General features: G+C 64.2%; 1 protein-coding gene across 1 annotated transcript in view; it reads right to left on the reverse strand.

Annotated features, from left to right (window-relative positions):
* ADGRB1 (adhesion G protein-coupled receptor B1) overlaps window positions 1-19417 on the reverse strand; it is a gene marked incomplete at its 3' end in the record, with an annotated part of 107896 nt that extends 88479 nt beyond the window's left edge. Inside the window, exons 1-12 of the mRNA XM_029223217.1 lie at window positions 18646-19417; window positions 7958-8119; window positions 6892-7002; window positions 6372-6536; window positions 6066-6228; window positions 5533-5708; window positions 5059-5223; window positions 4744-4845; window positions 3055-3161; window positions 2649-2843; window positions 2413-2481; window positions 1586-1694 (exon numbers count right to left, since the gene is read on the reverse strand). Coding sequence (XP_029079050.1) covers window positions 1586-1694; window positions 2413-2481; window positions 2649-2843; window positions 3055-3161; window positions 4744-4845; window positions 5059-5223; window positions 5533-5708; window positions 6066-6228; window positions 6372-6536; window positions 6892-7002; window positions 7958-8119; window positions 18646-19417 — 2296 coding nt within the window. The remainder of the gene's footprint in view (window positions 1-1585; window positions 1695-2412; window positions 2482-2648; window positions 2844-3054; window positions 3162-4743; window positions 4846-5058; window positions 5224-5532; window positions 5709-6065; window positions 6229-6371; window positions 6537-6891; window positions 7003-7957; window positions 8120-18645) is intronic.
* Between the last annotated feature and the right edge of the window lie 4333 nt (window positions 19418-23750).

The raw sequence follows: 23750 nt of genomic DNA on the forward strand, positions 1-23750 counted from the left end.
GGGGTGTGTGAGTATATGCGTGGGGTACATGGGGTGTGTGAGTATATGCGTGGGGTATAGGGGGTGAATGGGGGGGTGCATGGAGTGCACGGTGTGCAGGGTGCATGGGGCGCACGGGGCGTGGGGTACATGGGTATGTGAGTATACAAGGGGTGTAGGGGGTGAATTGAGGGTGTAGGGTACACAGGGCGCATGGGGTGTATGGGTACATGGGGTGCACAGTGTGTAGGGTGTGTAGGCGTGTGGGGTACATGGGTGTGTGAGTATATGGGGGGGCTAGGGGGTGACTGGGGGTGTGAGGGTGCGTGGGGTGGGATGGCTAATGAGGACTAATGGGAAGGAGTCCAGGGCCTCCTTTGGTGACAAAGGGTGGGCCCTGAGCGCCCCTCCAGGGACCATGGGCGGGGCTGGGCGGCTGGGGAACCAGACTCCACAGTGAGGTCCTGGGCCAGGGGGGCTGAGAGCTGCAGTAGCCACCCGGTCCCATGCCCGCTCACGCAAGGCTGCATAAAAGCCCTCCCCTCTCTGGGCCACTCCCATCTCACCGTGAAGAAAGGCCCAGTCAGCCCAGAGAGGAAGGGAAGGAAGGCAAGGAAGTCTCAGCTGGCCTGGTGCCACCACTGATCCCACCTGCCAGGTAACCTCCATTAGCACCTGACCCCCCAGGCCCGAGTCTCCCCACCTGCGAGATGATGGCTGTCCCTGATCCCCTGGCCTCAGAAGTCTCCCCAGCTCTGGGGTCCTGAGCTCTAAGGCAGAAAGGCAGGGCCAGCCAGCGCTCTGGGAACCTGCAGCTTAGCAAACGTTTGTCCCGGCCCAGGCAGGTCCCCAGGTGTGTGCTAATGCGGCACAGCTGAGCTAGGATATGTCACTAGAGGCCCGAGTGTCTCTGCAAGGGATGTGACAATCTCCCTCCTTGGTGCTGTTAGGGCCACAGCCGGGTCCAGCGCCCACTCCTGGGTTCCCCACTGTGAGGAGGAACCCTGACAATGGAGGTTGTCTGGGGAGAGGCAACCCAAAACAGGGAGGACTTGACAAATGAGGCCCAAGGGAGCTATTTAAGAGGACGTGGATGACAATTGTTAAATGTAACTGCTGTAGTATTTGTGCCGATGGTCGCCACAGAGCTCTCAGGTCCCGGCCCACTTACTGCTCCTTCGGACCCACGAGGCCAGCGCCCCTGCCTTCCCATCAGAGAGAGTTGCTCAATGCCACGGAGCTGGGTGGAGCCAGGCCCCTGTGACGAGGCACTTCTGGGAGCGGAGGACCACGGAGTCCTGCCTTCAATGTCCCTGCACTGGGGGCCCCGGGGCGGGGTGGGGACAAGTACAAGTGGGCCCCCAGCCCCAGGGAGGTGGAAGCAAGGGACTGGCTGTGGCTGGGACTTCCTGGTGTGTCCCACGATTCGAGGTCTCCAGGACCTTGTGCACCCGAGGGTACAGAGGCCATCTTACAGCCCGGCCCGGGGCCCTGCAGGAGGCACCTGGCGCTGCTTGTTTATAGACAAAGAGACTGAGGCCGAAGCGCCCTGCCCATGACTGCGGGGCAGGGGCCTGCAGGTCGGCGCAGCGAGGGCTGGGCTTACCCAGGTTGTCTGTCACCTGGTACGCGTCCCGCAAGTCCTTCATGCGGAAGCCAATGACGTCCACGAAGTCCTCCACCAGCCGGAACAGCTCCTTGGCGTTGGGGCCCATCTGGAGGGGAGGCGGGGGTCAGGGACATAGCGGGGAGCAGCCCCGCCGAGAATGCCGACAACCGGAGCTCAGGGTCCCCAAAGACCCCTGCGCCCCAGCAGGGACACGCCCTCTCACTGCTCTGCCTCTGCCGGCCTCCTTCCCTCATCTGTTCCCTCCTTATCAGGGTCCTGTCGGTCACTCCCTAGCCCCACAGGGCTCTGGACCTGACTTGGGAAGCAGATGGGGACCTGAGTCTCCATCGCCATTGTGTGCACGAGAACACTGAGCCCAGAGGGGCTGCTGCACTCCAGCCCGGTGGCCAGGGGTCCAGCTGGGAGGAGAGCGGAGGGTCTCTGGCCACTGCAGTCCCCACTCCGGGTGCTGCCCTGGGTACAGGAGTATTGGCAGGTTCCAGGTCAGCCTGGGAGGAAGGGAGGCGGACCGATTTCTCCAGATGAGAAAGAACCGCCACGTCCCGGTGTGTACCCCACGGCCAACACGTTTTCTCACGCCCCTCCCTGAGCCCCGCGTGGTGCGCCGCTGTCCTCTGACGGGCGGGGAAGCCAAGGCCCGGAAGGATAAGTGACGTCCTCAAAGTCACGAGACTGGCAGAGGCTGTGCTGGGATTTGAACCCAAGACCCCACCCTGAGCTGGCCTGGGGCTCAGGGAGCCACCAGAGAGGCCCGCGCCCATCCTGCTGCTCTGGCCGCAGGGGTCCCGGACTGGCGTCCCTACCAGCTGGGCCTCCTCCCACTTGTCCCGGTTCTCCTCCGCCAGCAGGTTGCTGATGATCTGGACAAAGTTCTGAAAGGAAGAGGAAGAAAGGCCAGTGAGCAGAGAATAAGGCACCAGAATCATAGCCCAGAATGTGACCAGGGTCAGGGCTCAGCGTGGGACCAGGGTCAGAGCTCCATCTGAGGTCAGGGCTCGGTCTAACGCTGGGGTGGAGGACCGCCCTCCTGGGCGCCCACCTGTACATCCCCCGGGGTGGGGCTGTAGTACGCCCTCCGGAAGATCTCTGTCATGTTCCTCAGGACATCGATGGTGGAGAGCAGGTCCCCGCTGTAGCTGGTCCCGTCCTGGGAGATCTCTACCAGTGTCTGGATGACCTCGGAGACCCCCTCTCCGGGCAGCCCGCGCTGGGCCTTTGCCAGGTGCTCCCGGGTCTGGGGAGGCGGAGGGTACGAGTGCCATGACTCTGCAGGTACCAAGGACCTCCCAGGCCCAGAGGGTCCTCTGCAGCCCGCGGCCAGTGGCCGTGGCTGACTCACGTCCACAGGGTGTGCCACTGGGGACACAGGGTTATGTCTGAGGACGGAGGGCAGAGGTGAGCCCTGGGGTGATGGGTGGGGCGGGAGACCCCGGGGCCGGCCTCACCATCATCTGGATGTTTCGGTAGTCGATGGAGACACAGCGGATGTAGGTGGGGGGCTCCCAGTCGGCGACGCCCTCCTCGTCCAGCTCACAGCGCCGCAGGATGAGGCCTGCAGAGGCGGCGGCTCAGCTCCGTCTCCCCCTTCTCTGGTAGATGCCCGTGTCCCGGGTGGGAGTCCCACCCCCGGCTCCCGGGCACAAGCCCCTCTGGATGAGACCCTACAGCCCTAGAGGCAGGCACTCGCCTGTGGCCTCATTCCAAGAGCAGAGCTGGCGTGGGGGCCAGGCATCCCTTAGTTTCTTTCACTCAAAACGTTTCTTTTCTTAAGTGTGTGTTTGTTTGTTGCTTTGTTTTGTTTTGTTTGGCCGTGTGGCTTGTGGGATTTTAGCTCCCCAACCAGGGATTGAACCCCGGCTCTCAGCAACGAGAGCTCGGAGTCCTAACCACTGGACCGCCAGGGAATTCCCTCACTCGAAGCATTTCTGAGCAGACGCCACAGGCCAAGCACTGGCACCTGGCAGGAGCCAAACCTGCAGGCATCCCACCGGCGTGGAGGCAGAGCCCTGGGCCGAGTGAGGGGCTTCAGTGTTCAGCCCAGGGCCTCTCCTCGGGCCCCTTCCTATCCAGAGCCCCAGGGAGAACCCAACAGCCTGGCCCCTGCCTAGCTCCACCCCTGGGATCAGGGGGCCCCTGATGGCCCAGGTGTGCTGCGGACACTGGGCAGCCTCTGGGCTGACTGGCATCAGGTGTCGACGGCCTGGAACGCAGGCACAGCCTATGACTCAGAACTTCCTCCCAGGGAGCCAGGCACAGCTGTGCACACACAGCGGTGATGACCTTAGGGAAGTGCCACAACCCTGTCACCCAACAGGAGCCACGGGGCAGGACAGGACACCTGCTCCACAGCATGGTGCAGAATCCAAATGAGAGGTCGTACATGCAGACAAGAGGCCAGAGAAGTCACACCATTCCGTGACGTGTATTTTATTCATTTGGCTTCCCTGTATCTGTAAGACGCTACCCAGAACATGCATTATTCTGGGTAGGGGGGCTACAACCACAGCTGGAAATACACAGCCTCTACCACGTGGACCAGCCCTGTCGGGTGGTGGGGAACTCACAACACACTTGTTTCACAGAAGGAAAACCAAAGTTCAGAGAGGTTAAGTCACTTCCCGGATGTCACACAGCAAACAGGGGTACAAAACTGCATGCACTCCTCAGATAAGGGGAGCAAAGAAAACCAAGCCAAGCTTGATGCGCCCGGCCCCTTCTGGGAGCCCACCCTGCTTCTTCCACACCTCCCATCACTCCACAGGGCTGCACGGGGATTAAGATGACCGTGTTCAAAGCCAATTTCCTACTTAATGACCCCCAAGCCCAGGGCAAGTGTGTTAATTCCTCTGTGCCTCAGTTTCCCACGTGTAAATGGGTGACTTTGTGGGACATCGCACTAAGGGGCTTCATGCTGGCGCTGGCTCCCGGTGAGCTCTCAGGACGCGGCGGCCCCGGACCCCTGCCTGTACTGTGCCAGCCTCTGTGTGCACAGGGCTGCCTGGGCAGGGTCTGGGCCACGTGCCCTGAGCTGACAGCTCCGTGGGCGGGCCTGAAGGGGCATCTCGGTGCCTCCCCTGCACCTCTGTGAAGAAAGGACAAGAGCCCCGCACAACACCTGCCCCACCGGCCCTCACCTGTGGCGTTGCGAGGACACCGCACTGCAGCCACCTCTCCCGCCGGGGTCTCCTTCCAGATCACAGCACCCAAGCTGTCCTCAGCACAGATCTCATGGGGCTCTGCCAAGGGGCTAGAAACGTGAGTGGGGGTGGGGTACGGGGGGTGGGCCGAGACCTGGCAGCAGGGTCAGGAAGGCCAAGGCCCTTGCAAGACATCTACCCTCACGAGGGGGAGTCTTTCCCCAGTAGAACTAAGCTCCAAGCTCCCTCCCCCGCCACTCAGGAGGCCCCTCCCCAGAGTCCATCGGTGGGGTGGGAGTGCGGGACGCTCACCGGGACACCGCTGGGCACTGCACTGCCGGTATTCATCTTGTGGGCCCCGGCAGGCTGCTCCCCCGAAGAAGGGCCCCAAGCAGGCGCGCTCCCGCCGCTGTGTGCCACCTCCACATGTGACGCTGCAGCTGCCCCACGACGTCCAGGCCTGCCACTTCCCATCCACTGTGGGACACGGCCACGCACAGAGCCACGAGGATGGGGGTGAGGAGGGTGCGGACACAGGGACGCAGGGGCAGGAAGCCACGAGGAGAAAGAAGTCGAGACCCAGGGCGGGGAAGCCAGAGCCCAGACTGATTCAGGATAAGACAAATGCCTCCCGTGCACTGGTCCCTCACGGTCACCCCCCCTGCCCCCCACACCCCCAGGACCGTGTACAAGGGCCCACCAGGAGCCCCCCGAGGTCTCACCCCTCCCGAGTGGCTCACGCCCACCAGATCCCCCCACCCGCAGGCCCTGGAGCACGGCCCTGACCTGGACACTGCTGCAGGAAGCAGTCTCGCGTTTCCACCCAGTGGCCCTGGCACTCGGCGCCCCCGTACGAAGGCCCGTTGCACTCGCGCGTGCGCTGCTGCCGGCCCTGAGAGCAGCTGGCGGAGCACGAGCTCCAGCTTGACCACTCATTCCAGTTTCCATCCACTGCCCGGCCCAGGGGAGGAAGGGGACAGGAAGGCAGCGTGAACACCCAGGGCCCACACCCAGCCTGGGGCACAGGCGTGAACACCCCACAGGTGTGGCTCCCCCCCCCACGAAGTCTGAGGCATGGGTGTGACACCCAAGAGGGCCCATCACCCCAACGCCCACGGTATGCAAGTGAGAACGCCCCAAGGTCTCCAACCTTCAGCCTGATCACAGCCTGAGCTTCCAACCTCTGAGCCCCCTAGCAGGTGGGTCTGAGCGGGCAAAGCGGGGCTCCCAGGGCAGGGCTGGCCGGTGGCCCACTGGGCCCTTCCCTTCCCTTCCCGCCCCTGTCCCACCTCACCCAGCGCCCTCCCTCTCACCTACCAGGGCACAGAGCGATGTTGCAGAACTTGGTTTGCTTCTCCGGGCCCTCACAGGGGTTGCCTCCAAACTGGGGTGGCCTGCAGGTGCGCGTGCGGTCCCGGAAGCCGCGGCCGCAAGTGCTGGAGCACAGGCTCCAAGGCGACCACTCGTCCCAGGCGCCATGCACTACGGAAGGAACAAAGCACTCTGCGACCCCTGTCTGCCCGAGCCCGCAGCCCGGTCACCCGCCCCTGATGCCCCGCCCTCTGACCCGGACGCCCCGCCCCCTGCTCCTGTTATTCCCCCGCCCCCCACGACGCGCCGCCCACCTGGACACACAGCGGAGTTGTTGCACAGCCGCTGCTCCCGCAGGGGCCCGCTGCACTGCGTGCTGTAGGAGGACGACACACAGAAGCGCGTGCGAGTCTGCCAGCCCTCACCGCAGGTGCTGGAGCACACGCTCCACGGGGACCACTCCTCGGCCGCGGGGTCACCTGTGGGCCCAGACCTACAGCATCACAGACCTGCTGCTGCCCCTGCACCCGAGCTACGGTCAGACCGTCAGGCGGCCGCAGCAAAGCCCTTGACCACCCCACCCGTTTTTTATTCTCGACAGTCCCCTTCTCCTCACACCACTTCCCCTAAATCCAGTGTGCCTGGAGACAAGAGCCTGGCACCTGAGAGGTTAGTCTAATTATGGAAAATTATTACAGTCATTACTTAGAAGCAACAGCAATTAATAACGTATAGTACTTGCCCAAAGACCTAGTCCCCTGAAACCAACTTTCCCCACTTCCCAGGGTTTTAGTGCATTTGCGTTGTCAGCCCCGCCCAGCCGCTGCCACTCACCTGTCTGCGGGGCAGGAAACCCAAACTGCTGCAGCTCGTCGCCCAGCTCCTCGCGCCGCCGGGCATCCGTGGACCGCAGGGACTGGCTCCGGGAGTTGGTGCGCCCGGCGGCTGCAGGGCGGGTTCAGGTAAGCGTCCAGGCCGTGGCCTGCAGCCCCCACCCTGCAGCTCTAGAGGGGCGCTCTCGGCCCTTGGTCCCCCGGTCCCCAGCCGCAGCGGGGCCCGGGCTTGTCAGCACCAGGGCCACTTGGCCGCACCGGACAGGTGGGAAACTCGGGACCAGGGCAACCTGGCCTGGCGCCAATCCCTGTCTGGTCCAGTCTCCCCTGCCCTGCGCGCCTCCCTCTCTTCCTCCGGGGCCCGCAGGAGTCACCTGCGGGGCAGCACGTCTGAATGGCTACTGCTCTCCGCTGTTGAGCATCCCGGCAGCGATCCTGCCCCCCGCGGCCCAGCCCCGACACCCCAGGGCCCTCTCCAGGCTTCGGAGATGAGCTCCTCTCCCCAGGAAAGTTCGTCGGGGAAAAAACAACCCGAAGAATGACAATCTCATTATAACTTGATTTAATTTTATGGAAGCAGCTAAAATATGCATGAGGTCATTAGAGAGCCTTATTAGAGAAATACATCCTGGAGGCAGCATCCGGCTGGGACAGTCGGGTCTGGCCAGGGCTAGGGATGACGGTGGCGGAACAAGCCCCTCAGCCGGCTTTCCACGTGCACCCCAGAATTCCCAATCCACAGTTGCTAAGAAAGGCCCATCCGGTCCTAACACCGGGTCCCACCCTTCCTCCTGGGCCCTTACTTCTACTGGTCCCGCCCCTGGAAGGCTCCACCCTCTGACCCCGCCCCTGCCCCAGGTCCCGCCCCTCGTAGCCCAGGCCTTGCCTGGCCCGGCCCCGCCCCGAGCGCCCTCCCTCCCTCCCTCACCTGGCCAGGCCCTGCCCGCCCCTCCTCGCCCTTTTCCCCGCCCGGCCCGGCCCAGTCCGGGTTCCTGCCTCCACCTGACCCCGCCCCGAGCCCCTCCCTCCCCCGGCTCCGCCCGGGACCCGCCTGTCCGCGCACTCACGGCCGCAGGCCTTGCGGTTGCACAGGCGGCCCTCCTCCAGCACCCCCTCGCAGCCGCCGCCTTCAATGCCCGGTGCGGGCAGGCAGGTGCGCGTCCGCGTCTGCAGGCCTCCCCCGCAGTCCCGCGTGCACTCGCCCCACAGGGACCACAGCTTCCAGCCGCCTGGTGGGGACCAGAGGGCAGGGGTCAGGGCCAGGGGCAAAGGGCTGCGGTGTCTTTCGGGGAGTGACCTCTAGGGGTCTCCCAGGCAGGGATCTGGGGCACAGCAGCCCCTGCGAAGAGGCCTCCGCGTCGGAACCAGCATAGCACCCTGGAGGGTCAGCTAGGAGGCAAGTGTGGGCCTGGACGGGGTTGGTGATGGGGTGTGAAGCAGAGGCCGACAGGGCAGGGAGGGGCAGAGGTGCCGGGCAAGTTGGGGTCCGGGGCCCACCCCACTTCTCTCTGGAGTCTCTGTGCTCTCTGGCTCTGTCTACAGGCACCTGGGCCAGGGTCTCCACTGGCTTTGAATCCAGGTCCCCAGTGTGGGGCTGGACACAGAGCTGGAGCCCCAGGTGGGTCTGGAGAATGAATGAATGAATGAATGAATGAATGACACCCCTGCCCACCCCAACGGCTGCCTTATATCGAGGGCCGGGTGATGGGCTGGGGGCAGAGGGGCTCTCCTGCCTGGCACCGAGCCTCGCGCCCTGCTGGACCCCCTCCCCATGGTCCTCAGTCCAGTATCCTCTGAGTCTCAGTTTGCTCATCCCCCCATCCCCTGCCATGACCCATATGCTCATTCCCCCAGCACCCGCAGGGACACCAGAGGTGACCGAGGTCCCACCCCTGGTAGCCGAGTGGGGTCTCACACCCAGGGCCCCGCCAGGCGGAGCGTCCCCCAGACCCAGCAGACACTGGCTGCTGAGGGCCTCCAGGCCCCTATGGCCACCCTCCTTCAGCCCTCTCAAGGGTCTTCTCCATCCCGGCCCCGTCCCCCCAACCATCATGACCTCGTGCCCCTGAAGTTCTGAGCCCCTTGGTGGCCCCAGTGCCACCAAGGACACTAAGAGGGACTGCCTCAAAGTACTGGGGAGCCATTGAGGGGTGAGAAGCAGGGAGGCCACACATCTTGGGCCAGAGCTGGAGGCTGCACTGATTCGCTCAGGAAGGGGCCGCTTCATCCAGGCTTTCTGTTCAAAGGCCACACTTAAGGTGCTCAGATCACTCCTGCCTCGAGGGACTCTGGTGCCGCCACCCCATTTGTCCTGGAGAACCCCAGGGCCCCTACACTCCCAGCACAGCAGGGTCAGGGCAGACTCAACAAGGGCACGCAGCCTCACCGAGCACCTACTTTGCGCCGGGCACCCTGCACACAGCCCCCCGACACGGCACCCATGTATGAGGAGGCGAGGAGATGGCATTGCCAAGGCCCAGCACTGGGAGCTGCACTAGAGCTGGGCCACTGCCCCGTGCTGCCTGCTCACCCGGGGCTGGAGCAGGGGAGCCAGGCTGGCCAAGGGCAGGTCACACCCGGCCCAGCAGGAGCGTCCCTGATGCCTCCTGGAGGCTGGCTTATCTGGGGAGCACATAGGGTGGGAATGAGGACTGTGCAGATCCTGGAGGGTGGGCAGTGGAGCCGAAAGGCCAGGTTCACATGGTGGCCCCAGCACCCACGACCATGGGATGGTTAAGTCCACCCTGCCCCGGCCTCACACCCCTCGCCAGAGGACGAGGGCACTACTTCCTAGGACTTACGCCTGTGAGGGTAAATGGCAAGAAGTGGCTGGGCGACAACAGGTGTGGGCGTCACTGGGGTCGGAGTCGATCCCAGAAACTCACTTTGATTTGCAGCAAGCTGGGCGTCCAGGTGCTCTGTTCGGTGGAGGGCCGCTTGAAAGGTGCCAGAGCCCCTCCCCGTGGTCCCTGCGCCTGTGCTGGGAACCGACCAGCAGGGGGCGCCGGAAGCAAATGAACGGGAGGCGGGGGAGGGAGCCCAATTCCCCCAGTTTGGAAGGCGGGGCTCATTTCTCCCTCCACGCCCCCAAGCCCTTGAGGAATTCTTCTCTCCCCTTGCAGAACCCACCCTCCCATACGTCTCACTTCCCCCTGAGCCCAGAGACGCAGAGCATCAACGGGCCAAGGGCACACAGAAGTCAGGCCTCCTGTCCTCCAGACTTGCCATGCTGGTGGGTCACGCAGGTGGGTGGGGCAGGTGGGCGGGCCGACGCACCCAGACAGGGACCCGTAGAGGGGGCCGGCTCGGACCTTAATCGCTGTCGTCTGGGGGTGGGCGTGGACCCGGCTCTGCCCCTCGCGCACGCGCAGTAACACTTGGTTCCTAGCCGTGCAGCGGCGGCCCAGGGAGGAGCTTCTCACTCTGTGGGAGCCCGGCTGAGCTTTGCAGGGACCCTCGCTTCAGGGGGCCGAGGGGCCCGGTTCTGAGCCCCTTCCTGGGTCTGGGCGTGACGCCTTGTGCTCCCACAAGGGAGGCCTCTCTGCTCCCATTGTTCAGATGGGAAGATCGAGGCCTGCCCTAGTGACGGGATGCGCGTACTCCCCCAGTTACGAGGGGGCCGAGCAGGAATCGCCCAGGTTGTTGGACCCGGCCCATACACCCTTCAAGGACGGTTGCTTCCCTCAAGGCCGGCTCTCAGGGCGGCATCCTGGGCAGGCGAGTACTGACTCCCCCACCCCTGTCTCCCCCACTCCGTGCCAGATGCCTCAGGAACCTCGAGTCCCAGTCCACCCAGGAACTAAGTGCTCACCCCACTTACAGCAGAGCAAACTGAGGCTCAAAGAGGGGTGGTCCAGACAGTCAGGGGCTGGCGACCCCCCCCCCAACCTGCAGGAGGATCTGCCCCGGAGTTGAGGAGGCATGGAGGCCCGAGCCTCAGAAGACAGGAGCCAGGGTCCCCAGGGCTGAGTAAGAACCAGAAGTATGGAGGACGCTACACAAATACGACTTCCTTGTGGACAGAAATGTCCATGCCCTGGGGGTGAGAGACAAGCAGGCCAGGGCCCCGGGGGAGGGGGTGGGGAGCCCCCAGGTGCACACGGCAGGACCGGTGGGCAGGACTGGTGAGCAGCTCGGCCCTGAGGCTGCGCAGATATGGGGCCCTCACTGCCGCCACTCTAGGCGCCTTCACTCTGGGGACCGTCAGCCCCGCAACCACGCCCACTTGGCAGATGCAGACCTGGAGGCCAAGTTACCCACCGGGCTGACAAGGAGAGGAGCTGGGACTGGGCTCATGATCAGATTCCAAGCGCTCCCCCTACACTGCCCCCCAGGCAGAGGCTGCCCGCCAGGACCACCCCCAGCCTGGCACTCCAGGCCTCAGTGGTCTCGCCTGCTGAAGCCACCCTGTCCCGTCATACTGAGACAAAGGAACAGGGAGGCCTGGAGTCCAGGGAGACAGGCCTGCCGGCAGGGACAAGGTGGACACGTCCTGCCTGGCCCCCCTTGCTGCCCCAGCCCAGCCCCCGCGCGGAAGCCTGAGTGACGTGGAAGCTGGAAGTGGGTGGGAGAGAGAGGGTGTCCATGCTGGCTAATCGCGGGATGCCACTTGGTTCCCATGGCAACTGCCGCAGAGCTCAGTCTTTCAGGATAGACTCAGGTTAGGCCTCCGCTGCCAAAACACCCACAATTTCAGGGCTGGTTACCTTGGTGACCCAGGGGGTGGGGATGTGGTGGGGGGAGGGGGAGGAGAGGAGGGGTCATATCGGGAGAGGCCAGGCAGGGGGTCGACTGGCTCAGAGCACAGACTGCCCCCCAGGCCTAGCCCTGACCCTGGTCACATGCTGATTGCTGACCCTGATCACACACCGGGCCTTAATCCTCTTCACAGATTGACTTCTGATCCTGGACACAGGATCCCTGATCCCCCATCACATACTGAGCCCTGATCCCAGTCACAGACCGAACCCGACCTTGGCCACACTCCCACCACTGATGAACACTCAGTTAGTGGTAGCTGCTATCTTTGTTATCATTTTTATTTTTAACGTGTGTCCCCCCCACGGCTGACACCTGATAAATGTTTGTCAAGCAAATGCATCCACGACCAGGGGATTACCCAGGCAGGGCTCCTGGGGCCCGCAGAGCTGGGCACAGAGGAACTCAGGCCACCCTTTCCTGGGTGGCCACGGTGCTCCTGGGCTGGGTGGGCTTTGAGGGGGCAGCAGAGTGGGCAATGCTGGGGGGTGGGCTGCCCCTCCAGGCCCGGAAAGAAGCCGCCATTCTTCCCGGGCTCAATGCCCCCTCTGTCTGGAAGCCTCATTTCCATCTCATTAAGGGATGAATAGAGCCAATTAATGGCCGCCAGGCAGCCTTGGCCGCCCAGGAGAGAGAGCACACGGAGAGGGGGGCTCCTGGCCCCCTTCCCACCCTGGTGCCCCAGCCTGCAGGCCATGGCCTCCCTGGTCCCTGCGCCCTCAGTCAGCTGGGATGAGGGCGCTGGGGGAGGCCCTCTTCCCGCTGGGCCTTCCCGCCTCCTGGGTCCCCTCTGGAGGAGGGGAGCGGTGCACTTCCCGTCTCCTCCAGCAGAGGTCTCCCCAGTCTAGCAGGTCAGGCAGCACCCGGCTGGGGGGGTTAGCCCCTGCCCATTCCCGCCCCGCCCCTTTCCCGACCGTCAGGCCGGGTTCCGTGCACATCCACCTCGGCGAAGTCCAGCCCCTGTGCGGACCCCTACCCCCCACCGAGTGAAGGTGTGTACTGCGGCATGCAGGCTCCTCCTCTCAGCCCCCTACATGGATGTGCAAATGAGGACCACAGGGAAACTGGACAGCTCCCTGAAGCCCCTCTCCAACCCAATCCCCAGTCCACAGCGGCCTTGGCTCCACAGGTCCAGACTTGGTGCATCCTTCACCAAGGCCTGCAGCTCCCACTATTGGGGCCCGAGTGACCAGCAGTCTGCCCAGCTGCCGCAGGCACCCCTGGATCTCAGGACGGGCTGAGAGCCGTGCCCACTGCCCACGGGGCCACTTGCCAGAGGAGGACAAGGGGGTCTCCTCCAAGCATGGCAGAGGTGCCAAGACCCTATGAGCAGGAGCTGTGCCATCCCTGTTTTCACAGAAGGGAAGCTGAGGGGTGACTTGGCCCCGTCTGCAGGGTTACTCACTTTCTCAATGCTGCTCTCCCTGAGTCAGGCAGGTGTCCCCTAAGAAGGGTGCCCGTTACAAGCTCGAAGGGCTGGGTCCCACCCGGCTTTGCCCTTCGGCGCTGGATGACCTGGGCAGGTCTCTTCTCCTCCTTGAGCCTTGGCTATACGACCGACAGCGCTTCTCCCCATCTTTTAGGGAAGTGGGACCCCAGCAGGGCCACAGCTTCCAGTCTCCCTGGCCACCGGGTGGTGTGGGGTGAGCTCTGGCCTCTCATGGCAGTTCCTCTGTGGGTGATGCCCCGTGCGTACTTATTGTTTTCATGGGGTCACATCTTGCTATTTCCATCTGGAATGGGGGCTGTCTACAATGGAGCCTGAACCTTGTTTTCCAGATTTTTCTAAATTGGCCCTTGTGCAAAAGCGCAGCTCCCCTGGCTGGGATGACAAACCCAGTCCTGGCAGGGAGGCCCTAACCCTTCCTACTCCCGCCCCGCCCCTGCTCCCCACCCCCAAGGCGCCCAGTTGCCCCCAAACTCCAGAGACACGCCCTTCCCCCTGGGATTCCCCACTCGTCCCTCCCCCCAGCCCAGCCCCCCTCCACACCCTGCAGGCCCCAGAGAGGGCTCGCAGCCTCCCCCTGAGGGAAGTTGTGGGGCATTTAGGGTTGGAAAGACTCCAAATCCCTTGGGGGGGGTTTTCAGGGCAGGGGCGCCCCAGCTGAGAGGCGAGGGGCCTGGAGGAGGCGGGTGGAGCGCTCGGCATCTCCCCTGGTGTGTGGCCTTGGGCAGGTCACGGCCCCCAGGCCGGCATCGCGGCCCAGCACATGCCCGGGATGTCACGCACTCACACGCTCAGGCTCCAGCCCACCCCCCAGCCCCCGCCCCATGCAGGCATATGGAGGGGGCACACGGGCACACACACACACAGGGACACACACACAAGGAGACACACGCACACTCGCCCCCAGCCCTCAGGATGCCGCTTCTTCATTATCTTACATGTCACTTCTGCAATAAAATTCTTTAATTAAAACATGAATATTTAAAACAACCCTTGAGAGAAATGGCACCATCTCACCAGAGGCAGAAAAACGCAGAGAGACTCTGGGAGGGGGAAGGAGGGACAGCCCGAGAGCGGGTGGGAGCGGGCAGGCAGCGCAGAGGGGCAGCCGGCGGGGCAGGGGAGAGGGAACAGTTGCTCTGGCCTGAGGAACGCTTGCCAGTCGGATGCGTGACGTGGCCATGTGGCATTTGGACAGGCCAGGCGGGGGCAGGGCTGAAAATGGGCCACGGGCTGGCCTGGGCCTCCTGCTTGCTCCGGCTCTGGCTCCGCGGCTATGGAGGGACGTGCCTGACCCAGCCTCCCCTGGCATGCGTGAGGGGATGCAGCTCCCTGGGCACAGGCTTGGCAGGCAAGATATGGGGTCTGGATCTGCTGTGTGTCTTCTGAATTACTGCTGGACCTCTCTGGTCCATATACCACCCCACCCCTACACACACATGAACACACATACACACACCCTCCCCGCAGAGCTCTTGCAAGAGAGAAGCCCCAGGCAGGACCACCAGGTGACCAAGAGCTGGCTCTGCTCTCTGTCTCCCCCTTACAAGCTGTGTGACCCTGGCTGCTGCCTTAACGTCTCTGTGCCTCCTTCCACTCAACAAGAATTAATCAAGGGCCTGCTGTGTGCCAGGTACTGGTCCACACACGGGGCTTCGTCAGAGAGCAGGGCAAACTCCCCTGCCCTGTGGTGGGTACATCCTGGCAGGGGCGGAGAATAAGGACATAGGAAATTCTCCAGTGCTCACAGGCGATACCGTGTGGGAAGAGAGAGAAAGAGGGAGAGAGAGAGAGTGAGGCGACAGCAGGGCCAGGGCGTCTTGAGAAGGTGCCATCTGGGCAAGCACTCAAGGGAGGGAGCCCTGTGGGCACGTGGGGAGAGTGTTCCAGGCCAGGGAACAGCCCATGCAAAGGCCTTGGGCAGGGAGGTAGGTGCCTCGCTGGGGAGCCATCTCTGGGCAACTGGCAAGAGTTAACTGGTTAAGATGTGGGTGCTTCCTGCACAAAGGAAACACGCAGAATGCGGCTACTGCCACTACTAAGATCAGGTTTACTCCCAAGGTCTCAGAAGCATCAGGACCTTCTGAGTCCAGGGCATGGGCACGGGGTCTGAGCTGCCTGTGGGCCTGGGCAACCATGTCCCGTGCCCCCCGCCCCGCGGAGTCGAGCTCCTCGCTTCATGGCGGCAGCCCCAGCCCTCATGCCCTCCGAACTGTCTTCCACGAGGCTGCCAGCCCTGCCTCATAGACTTGACTTCCGCTTTGTCAGGATTGCTGAAATCGGCGTGCACAGAGCCAGCCTAACACACACACACACACACACACACACACACACACACACAGCAAGTACATACCACAAGTGCACACCTGCACATGCTCACCTGCACACACGCACAAACACGACGCACACAGATGCCCGATGCACTGCACACAGGCACGCACACATGTATACACCAGCCATACACTCATGCACATACTCACACACATGCCCGATGCACCGCACACATGCACACATACACCATGCATGCACAGCACACATACTGGCAACGTGCATGTGAGCACACATAATACATGCCGTGTATACACATACATGCACACATGCATACTTGTACACATGGATGCATGAACACACACGCTCACGTAACACTGCACACATGCATACTTGTGCACATGGATGCATGAACACACACATGCACGCCTGCCCACTCCCTTCCAGCGCCAGTTCCAAACATTCCCATTCTCAGAATCTCTGTGCAAGCCCGAAGCACCCAGCTGTGGTCTCCAAACAGCTCCGCTCCTCCAATCTGTCTCTTTGCCCCCCAAGCCCTCTAGATCCTCTACCTCACAGCAAACACAGATATTGACATTTCATCACTGACGTTGCTTCTGCTTAGAAACACTTTCACCCCGGTTCTCATTCCTCATAACAATCAAGAAAAGAAGACGTTTTTACTCTTTCCATTTTAAAGACAAGGCCCAGGGACACAGCGAGTGTGGGGCGGGCTGGGATTTGAACCTGACCTGGTCCTATCCTGGGGCGCCAGGTCCCAGGGCTCCCTCTCAAACGACATTCCCTCCAGATGGCTCACGGGCCTGTCACGGTCAGGTCCCGCTCTGTCCTCTGGATCTTCCACCCCAGCCCGATCCTCCCCGCCACTTCCCCACCTCGGCCGAGGTCTTCACTCCTGGCCAGAAACCTGGGAGGGTCCAGCGATCTCCTGTCTCCACGCCCACATCCTTTACATCAGCAAGTCCGTCAGCTCCCCCCCCCCACCCCCCCCCCGACCCCCCCCCCTCACCCCCACCCCCCCCTCCCCCCACCCCACCCCCCCCTCCGCCCCCCCCCCCCCCCCCCCCCCCCGACCCCCCCAAGATCCTCCCCCTTCCTCCCACCCAGGCCAGCGTCTGCTCCCTCCTGGATGCCTGCAGTGCCCTGTTCCTGCCCCGGATTCCCCCTCTGAGCCAGACACTGCATTTACAGCCCCAGCGATGTCACCCTTCTGCTTAAAGCCCCCCATGGCCCTTCAACTCTCATGATAACATGCAAACTCCGGCCAGGAGGCCTGTCCACCACCGTACCCGACTCCAGCAGCGGGGCCTGCTCCCTCCAGCACCAACGTCACAGCCCCACAAGCTCCTGCCACTTGCCACACATGTATCATACCAGCCCCGTCCCCTTGACCTTCTCCCGCAAGCTCCACACGGCTCCAGCTGTACCAGGTATCTACCCGGCACGGTCACTGCCCCGAGATGCTAACAGAGAGCAGCTCTTGCGCTTTGGTTTCCAGTGTGGGCCAGGCCCCAGGGCAATCGGGTCTGAGGTGACTGAAGAGTCCCTCAAAGCACTCAGCACTTTGCCAGCGAAGACGCTGAGGCTCAGGGGCAGGTGACCACTGGGGAGTGGCTGAGCGACATGTCCGGCCAGGCCCCTGCCCCACTGGTCCTCCTGCATCCGCCCACCTCCCAAACTAGCGGCTGGCCCGGCATCTCTGCTCCACTCTCCTCCCCCCCATGCCCTGAGGACCACTCCCACCACCACGCTGCGGGGTCTGCCCACGCCAAGGTCACAGTGACCTCTACCTTGCCCAGCCCGAAGGTCAGCCCTCCCAGCCTCCCACGCCTTCGCTGGGGGCCCTGACACAACTGATGGAAGATGGGGCTTTTCTGCCGGCTTCCTGGACACCACACCGCCTCCACCTCCCGGGGCGCTGCCCGCCTCTTCCCTCCTCTCCTGATCCCCTCCAGCTATGCTCACCGCTCCACGGAGGTTTCTAATCTGGGATCCACGGCCCGGGGCCCATGAATAGAACCATGTTCCAGGATAGCTGGTTTCCTCTGTAACCCCATGTAGCTTCTTTGATGCCTTTACAGACGTCACTCGGAGGAATCCATCGGCCTTACTGGCTCCGGAGACACCAAGAGCCCTGGACCATGTCACCTGGTCTCACGGTGACCTGCCCACATGAACGCCCAGCCCAGCCTGGCCCCCGGACGCCTGGCACGCTGTCTGGTGTCTCAAACTCCACGTTTGGTGAAGAGCTGTCCCCTCACGCAGCCCCAGCCTCCCGAGACACCCTGGGCGTCCCGCTCCAAGCACACACAGGGTCTCCCTCCTGCCCGATGCCAGGGGGCCCGCTCGGTGTCCCATCCCACTGATGGCACCCTCCTGTGCAGGTGGCCGTCTCACCGAGGAACCCAAACTGCTAAGAAGGTGGGACCAGCTGAGCACACGCCCAACCCCACCTTTGCCCTGCCCTGCCCTCTGACCCGCACGGGGCTCACCCGCACCCCTCCCAGAACCTCGAACACGGCCCCCTGACCTCCAGGTGACATGCAGCCCTGCCACCAGGGTCCCTCCCCCTGCGGTGTCTTCATCACCACCTGACGTGCCTGTTTCTTGTGCTTTGCCGTTTAACACTGCCCAGACCCAGAAGGCAGCTCCACGAGAGCGAGAGCGAGAGCGGGGCTTTTGTTTTGTTTTGTTTTTGTTGTTTCTTGTCTTCCTTGCGTGTCCCCGGCGCCTAGAACACCTCACAGGCGCTGGGTAACTGCAACCATGTGCAAGCCCCACCCTGCATCTCCTTGACCACATGAGTCCACTCTGCTCACTTTTTCTCCCGTGTCCCAGGAGGCCCCTGCAGACCCCGGCCACAGGCCACAGCAGCCTGCTGGCCCATGAGAATGGTCCTGCCTGCGAAAAGGGAGGGACCGGGAGGGACCCTCCCCCCAGCCAGGAATCTAAAACTCCCTCATCCTGGGAGAAATCAGACCCACTCTTCCTTCCTTCCCTCCCTCCCTCCATCCATCCCTCCCTTCCCTGAGCACTTAGCAAGCACCACCCATGAGGCAGGCACCCCAGCACCCTGGGGGCCAGAGGCAAGCACCCCAGGCTGCCCATTCTCAGCGAGCCTGCAGAGAACTTCTCTCTTTGCACTTGGCTTCCCCGAAGTGCTTGGGGGATCGGTGGCCAGGGCAGCCCTGCAGAGAAGACCCTTCCCACCCACCGTATGCCCAGAGAGCCACCCCAGGGCCTCTCCTAGCCGTCACTCACCTGGAGCGCCATCCCCGCCCCGGTCCTGGGTCAGGCTGGTGAGGCAGTTCTCGGGGCCACCAGCCATGCCGTCCCTCAGGCAGACATCCCCGCGAGGCACCAGGGAGCCGGAGGCAGGGTCGCCGGTGTCCCCGCCCAGGCAGGCACAGGGGGTCTGCATGATGCCACAGGGGTGTGAGCTGCGGCTGCCAGCCAGACAGGCGTCCAGCCAGCGGCACAGCATCTGGCAGGCGGCCCGGCTGGGGTTGCGGTTGCCCACGACCAGGTACTCCACGGAGAAGTCGTCGCTGGGACCGGGGGGCCCGTCCTGGGGCGCGGGGCCGTCGTCCTGGGGCGGCCGCTGCCGCTGCATCTGTAGAAACTGCTTGCTGGCCTGCAGGAAGGCCAGGGGTGCCGAGGGGTCGCAGAGCCTCAGCACCTCGTCGAAGCTCTCCACGCCCAGGTAGGTGCGTGTGGACTCCAGGAAGGAGTCGAACTGGTAGGTGCGGACGCGGGTGGGGCCGCTGCAGGAGGGTGCCTTGGCCACCTTCACGTAGAGCGTGTAGCGGCGCGGGTCTGGGTTGCGCAGGGTCCAGGAGCAGCGCGAGGCGTTGGCCGGGAACACGGCGGCTGCCGAGAAGTACCCGAAGAACTTGCCCTGCACCAGCGTGGCGCACGACTCGGCCCCGGGCCCTGCGTCTGTCCCCGCGGCCGTGCCCGCCTGGTGCCCCAGCAGCAGGAGCAGTGGCCCGAGGATCCAGAGGGCACCCGGGGCGGCGGCCTGGCCCCTCATCCTAGCTCGCGGGGCCGCCAGGGTTCCGCCGGCTGGGCAAGCAGGCGCGAGCCAGGCCTTGACATGCCAGGGTCCGGCAGCGAGCGGAGCGGGCCGGGGCCGGGGGCAGGGCCTTCAAGCGAGGACAGGAGGAGGAGACGGCTTCAGGTGACTGAGTGGGCAGGGGCGGCTCCTAACGTCCGGGGCCCCAGTGCCTGCCTGTGGCCGCCAGCAGCAGCTGCAAGAGAAAGAGCAGAGAGGGTTCGCATGAGCCCCGGGAGGCTGGGACTTGGCACGCCGGGGGCAGTGCCCGCCCCGGGCTCTGCTGCTCTGCCCACCTGTTTGTCTGCCACCTGCCAGCATGTCCACCTGCAGGGGCAGGAGCCGGGGGCCGGGGCCCCTCCTCCCCCACCAAGCCTGAGCGGAAGGGGTGGGCCGCCCCGGCCAGGGCCGCAGGCCACAGGGGCCTCGGCTGTGCCCGTCTGGCTGGGCAGCCTGGCGTGGCTACACGGGCTCTGGGCCCGACCGCCTGCCCTGGGGTGGCCACGGAGGCCATTCTGCCCCTGGGCCTCTGTGGCCTCTCAGACCGTACCCCTCTCCAGCCCTCTTTCAGGGAAGAATCTGCAAACCCAGCCAGAGGGGAAGCAGGGCAAGGGAGTAGAGGAGACAGGTCATTCCAGCCGTTGCCCAGCTTCCCTGCAGCCCCGCCCCTCTGGGCCTTGCCCGGTGCAGGTGCAGAGACCCCTCCCACTTCTGTTTCGTCACAGCAGGAGTGACCAGTTTTTGGGGGGTGAGGGTAGGATTGGTGCCCCGTCTCTGGGTCTCTGGCTGTGACTGTGACATCCACCCAGCTCCTATTGCCCCCCCTTCCTGCTCACACAGCCACTCAGGTGCCCCCTTTGGCCTACCAGCCATGTTCCTGCCAGGGAGCCTCCCTCTCCCCGCCCCAGAGTCACCTGCCGCCACCGGGACCAGGCTTCGGCCTGCCCCTCCCCACTTAGCCAGGCTGCTCCCTGCCTCCCATCTCACGATGAGGAAATCAAGGCTCAGACGGGGTCATAGGCAGGGGGCGGCAGTACCCACACTTGAACACCCCCAGATTGACCCCAACCTTGTGGCCCTGGGGTCACCTGCGCTGCACCAGGAGTGGGCACTGGCTGCGTGCCGCCGGCTCACAGGTCAGCAGGGACACAGCAGAGCCGTCCTGGGCCCAGGGAGCCAACGCTGCCCATCCTGACGCGCCTCCACGTGGACCCTGCAAAGTTCCTTCTGCCTAAACCTCAGCTTCCCCACCCTCCCCGGAGCCCCTGCTGGGCGTCGTCGGGCAGCAGCAGCTGAGCATGTGGGCAAAGGAGGGGGAGCCACAGCAGCCCCCCGCAGCCCGCCCGGCCTGGTGCCGGCGCCTCGGCTCTGCCGACCGTGCACACGCCAGCTGCCTGCCCACAGGGACTCGCTGCTTCTTGCTGCCTGGGCCCAGCTGGCCGGCGACACAAGGTCGGTCACTGCTCTGCAGTCCCCTCCCGGCGTCCTTCCTGGCAGGCCTTGTAGGCAGAGCAGGGAGCTGGGCGTGGGCGGCCTCGGGCTGGCCAGGATGGCTGGACACGGGCTGCCCCACTCATGGCAGTGTGGACTCGGCCAAGGCCCTCACTTCCCAGCCTCACTCTACCAGCATGAGGTCAGTGCTGGACCTGCAGGTTTACCCAGAGATGGGGCAGCAGGCACCCGCGGCAGGGGCTCCGGATCACCAGGGGCGGCCCTGTGGGGCTCTTTAGTGGCCAACGCTCAGGTCCCCTGAGGAAAGGACTTGCAGACCCCTCATGCAGACCCTGCACTTGGCCCTTGCTTCCAGGAAGCCCCTCTTCCGGTCGCGCCTCTAGGCCATCCGGGTCCCAGCCTCGGACGCCAGCATAGCAGAGCCGCCTGCCCTGGCCACCCACTGCCATGTGTGGGAACCGAGAGGCTGGGGCCAGGGTCCCACAGTCAATCCCAGACCTAGGAGGCTGCCTGCAGGGGTGGCCATGGCATCCGAAACCTCACCTGAACCCCAGCCCCGGCTGCAGCGCCCCCTCCCTTGGTCCCAGGCTGGGACCGAATGCAGCCACCAGGCCCCCAGCTGGGGCCCCAGCCCCGGGACAAACCCTCTCCGATGCCCCGGAGAATCCCAGGTGGAAGTCGGCAAAGCCCAGCAGAAACTCTGATCACAGTCGGGCGTTGCCCCAACACCACCCTGACACCCGCCACGTGACAGCCGACTCCTTCTGACTCATCCCCCTTGACCTGGGGTCAAGGCCACCCCAAAACACAGCACCTTCCCCCAGAGGGGCCTGCCCGGTCCTGAGATGGCCCAGGCCGGGCCCACACTCTCCCCTCCCCACCCCAGCCCCTGGCGGCGCATGCCACAGCCCTCCCGTGTGGAATGAGGGTACAGCCTGGCACACACACCCGGCCTCAGGTGTCTCAGACACTCAGCCTCAAGGCTGCACAGCTGCCTCCACCACCCTGTGGGCTCGCAGGCCTGGAGGGGCGTCCCAGCCAGGCCCAGCATGGAGGGAAAGCACAGGAGAAGCAGGGCTCGTGGCGGGGAGGGGACCAACTTTGGGCTCGATCCTGCGCGGGGCACTCTGTCTCCGCAGGAGCAATCCTGGGGCCCCTGCTATGGTGCAGTTGTGCGGACGGGCACATGGGGGCCACAGACGAACAACCTTGGTGGGGGCTTGCTGGTGCTGGGCGCCTGAGGCAGGATCCGGGCCCAGGTCTGCCACACAAAGCCCCTGCCCTCTGAGAGCTGGCACTGCCCTAGGCCCGGCAGAACCGGCCCTGATCCTGCCCCTGTCCCAGGGCCTGTGGGAGCTGGGCCGAGCCGGGGCCCTCCTAGCATCCCTGCCGGCTGGCCCTCATCCATGCCAGCTCACTCCGCTCCTTGAGGGCCTGTCAGGGGAGCGAGGCCCAGCCCAGGGTCCCGCATAGCGGGCGAGAGGGAGAAGCGAGGATGAGATGCAGGGCAGCGCCCATTCAGAACTGCCCCGTAGAAGGGCGGCGACACGGGGCTTGGCCTGGGGGGTGAGGAAGGAGGCAGGGCAAGGACGCACAGGACGCCGAAGAGAGCGGCCCCGGCCCCGGCTGGGCGCTGCGATGTGGAGGCGACGTGGCTGGCCTGGACCCTGGGGAGGCGGGAGGCGCCCATGGGGACAGGGGATAAGTGGCAGCTCAGGACGCCACACACCCGGGACTGAGGCTCTGGTATGAGCCTTCAACAGCCTCCTGGGGCCAGGAGATGGCCTAGAAGGGCCCACCCATGGGGTTTTCGCACAGGGTTCCACAGGGCGGACCACTAGGACCACCAGGGGGCCAGGCCTCCTCTACACCTTGAACAGCTCCACACCCTGGGCCTTGGGAAGGGCTCTGCTGGCCAGAACGCTGTCCCAGCTCTGAGTCTGAGTGCCACAGAACTGGCCTGGCCCTGCCTCTTCTGGCTGGGTCTCGGGGCAGAGCTGGGCAGGAGGCCTAGGCCGTCAGCACGGACAGCTCCCGTGCCTGCCAGCGGTCACTCACCCTCCACCTGCCCGCACCCCACACCCTGCCCTCTGCCCCACCCCCAACAGACCCACAGATGCTTTCCAGAGGCTGAGGCCTCTCCATCCCCATTAACTGCCTGCCTGAAACGCTCCAACAAGGCCCTGGATAAATGGCTCAGAGGTCCCCTCTAGCCTTGGTCCGGGGGACGCCCGTGTCAGGCCCCAGGTCACACAGTCGTGGTGGAGGCCGACCAGTTGAATCCATCCCAGGCCTGGGCAAGCAGAGCTGAGATGGGGTGGGGCGTGCAGGGGAGCCCCTGACCCCACCTGGCACCCAGGGAGAGTGTCCTGGAGGGGGCAATGCTGGGGAAGGGTCCCAGGATGAGGGGGACAGCATCGATCTTCACTGGGGGGATTCCTCTGACGGGGGAGGGGGCACAGGCAGGGAGAGCCGGGGGGAGGCTTGTGTGGTGTCTGGGCTGGGAGGGTGGTCAGAGGACAAACAGGGTCATGGAGGTGACCAGGCTTCTAGCTTGAGCATGTGGGCCATGGGCGGTGGGGACCCTCACTGAGCTGGGGGGAGTAGACGTGTGCCCGTACATGTGCACGCATGTGCGTGTGCAAACACCTATGTCTCTGTGTGTGCACATGTGTGTGCGTGCCTGCACTGTGTCTGCACACACGCACACGTGTAGTAGCACGCTTGTACAAGGCTCCCAGCAGGAGGAGGGCTCAGCGTTTAATCATGGGACGTGCAGGGCAGTGGGACAGGGACTGGGGCTGGGAGAGGAGTGCTTGCCTGGAGGGGGAGCCCATGGCCAGGACGGAGCCCCACGGAG

The sequence above is a fragment of the Monodon monoceros genome, unplaced genomic scaffold, assembly GCF_005190385.1.
Source record: "Monodon monoceros isolate NGI ecotype Baffin Bay Population unplaced genomic scaffold, NGI_Narwhal_1 Super_Scaffold_14, whole genome shotgun sequence".
Taxonomy (NCBI): domain Eukaryota; kingdom Metazoa; phylum Chordata; class Mammalia; order Artiodactyla; family Monodontidae; genus Monodon; species Monodon monoceros.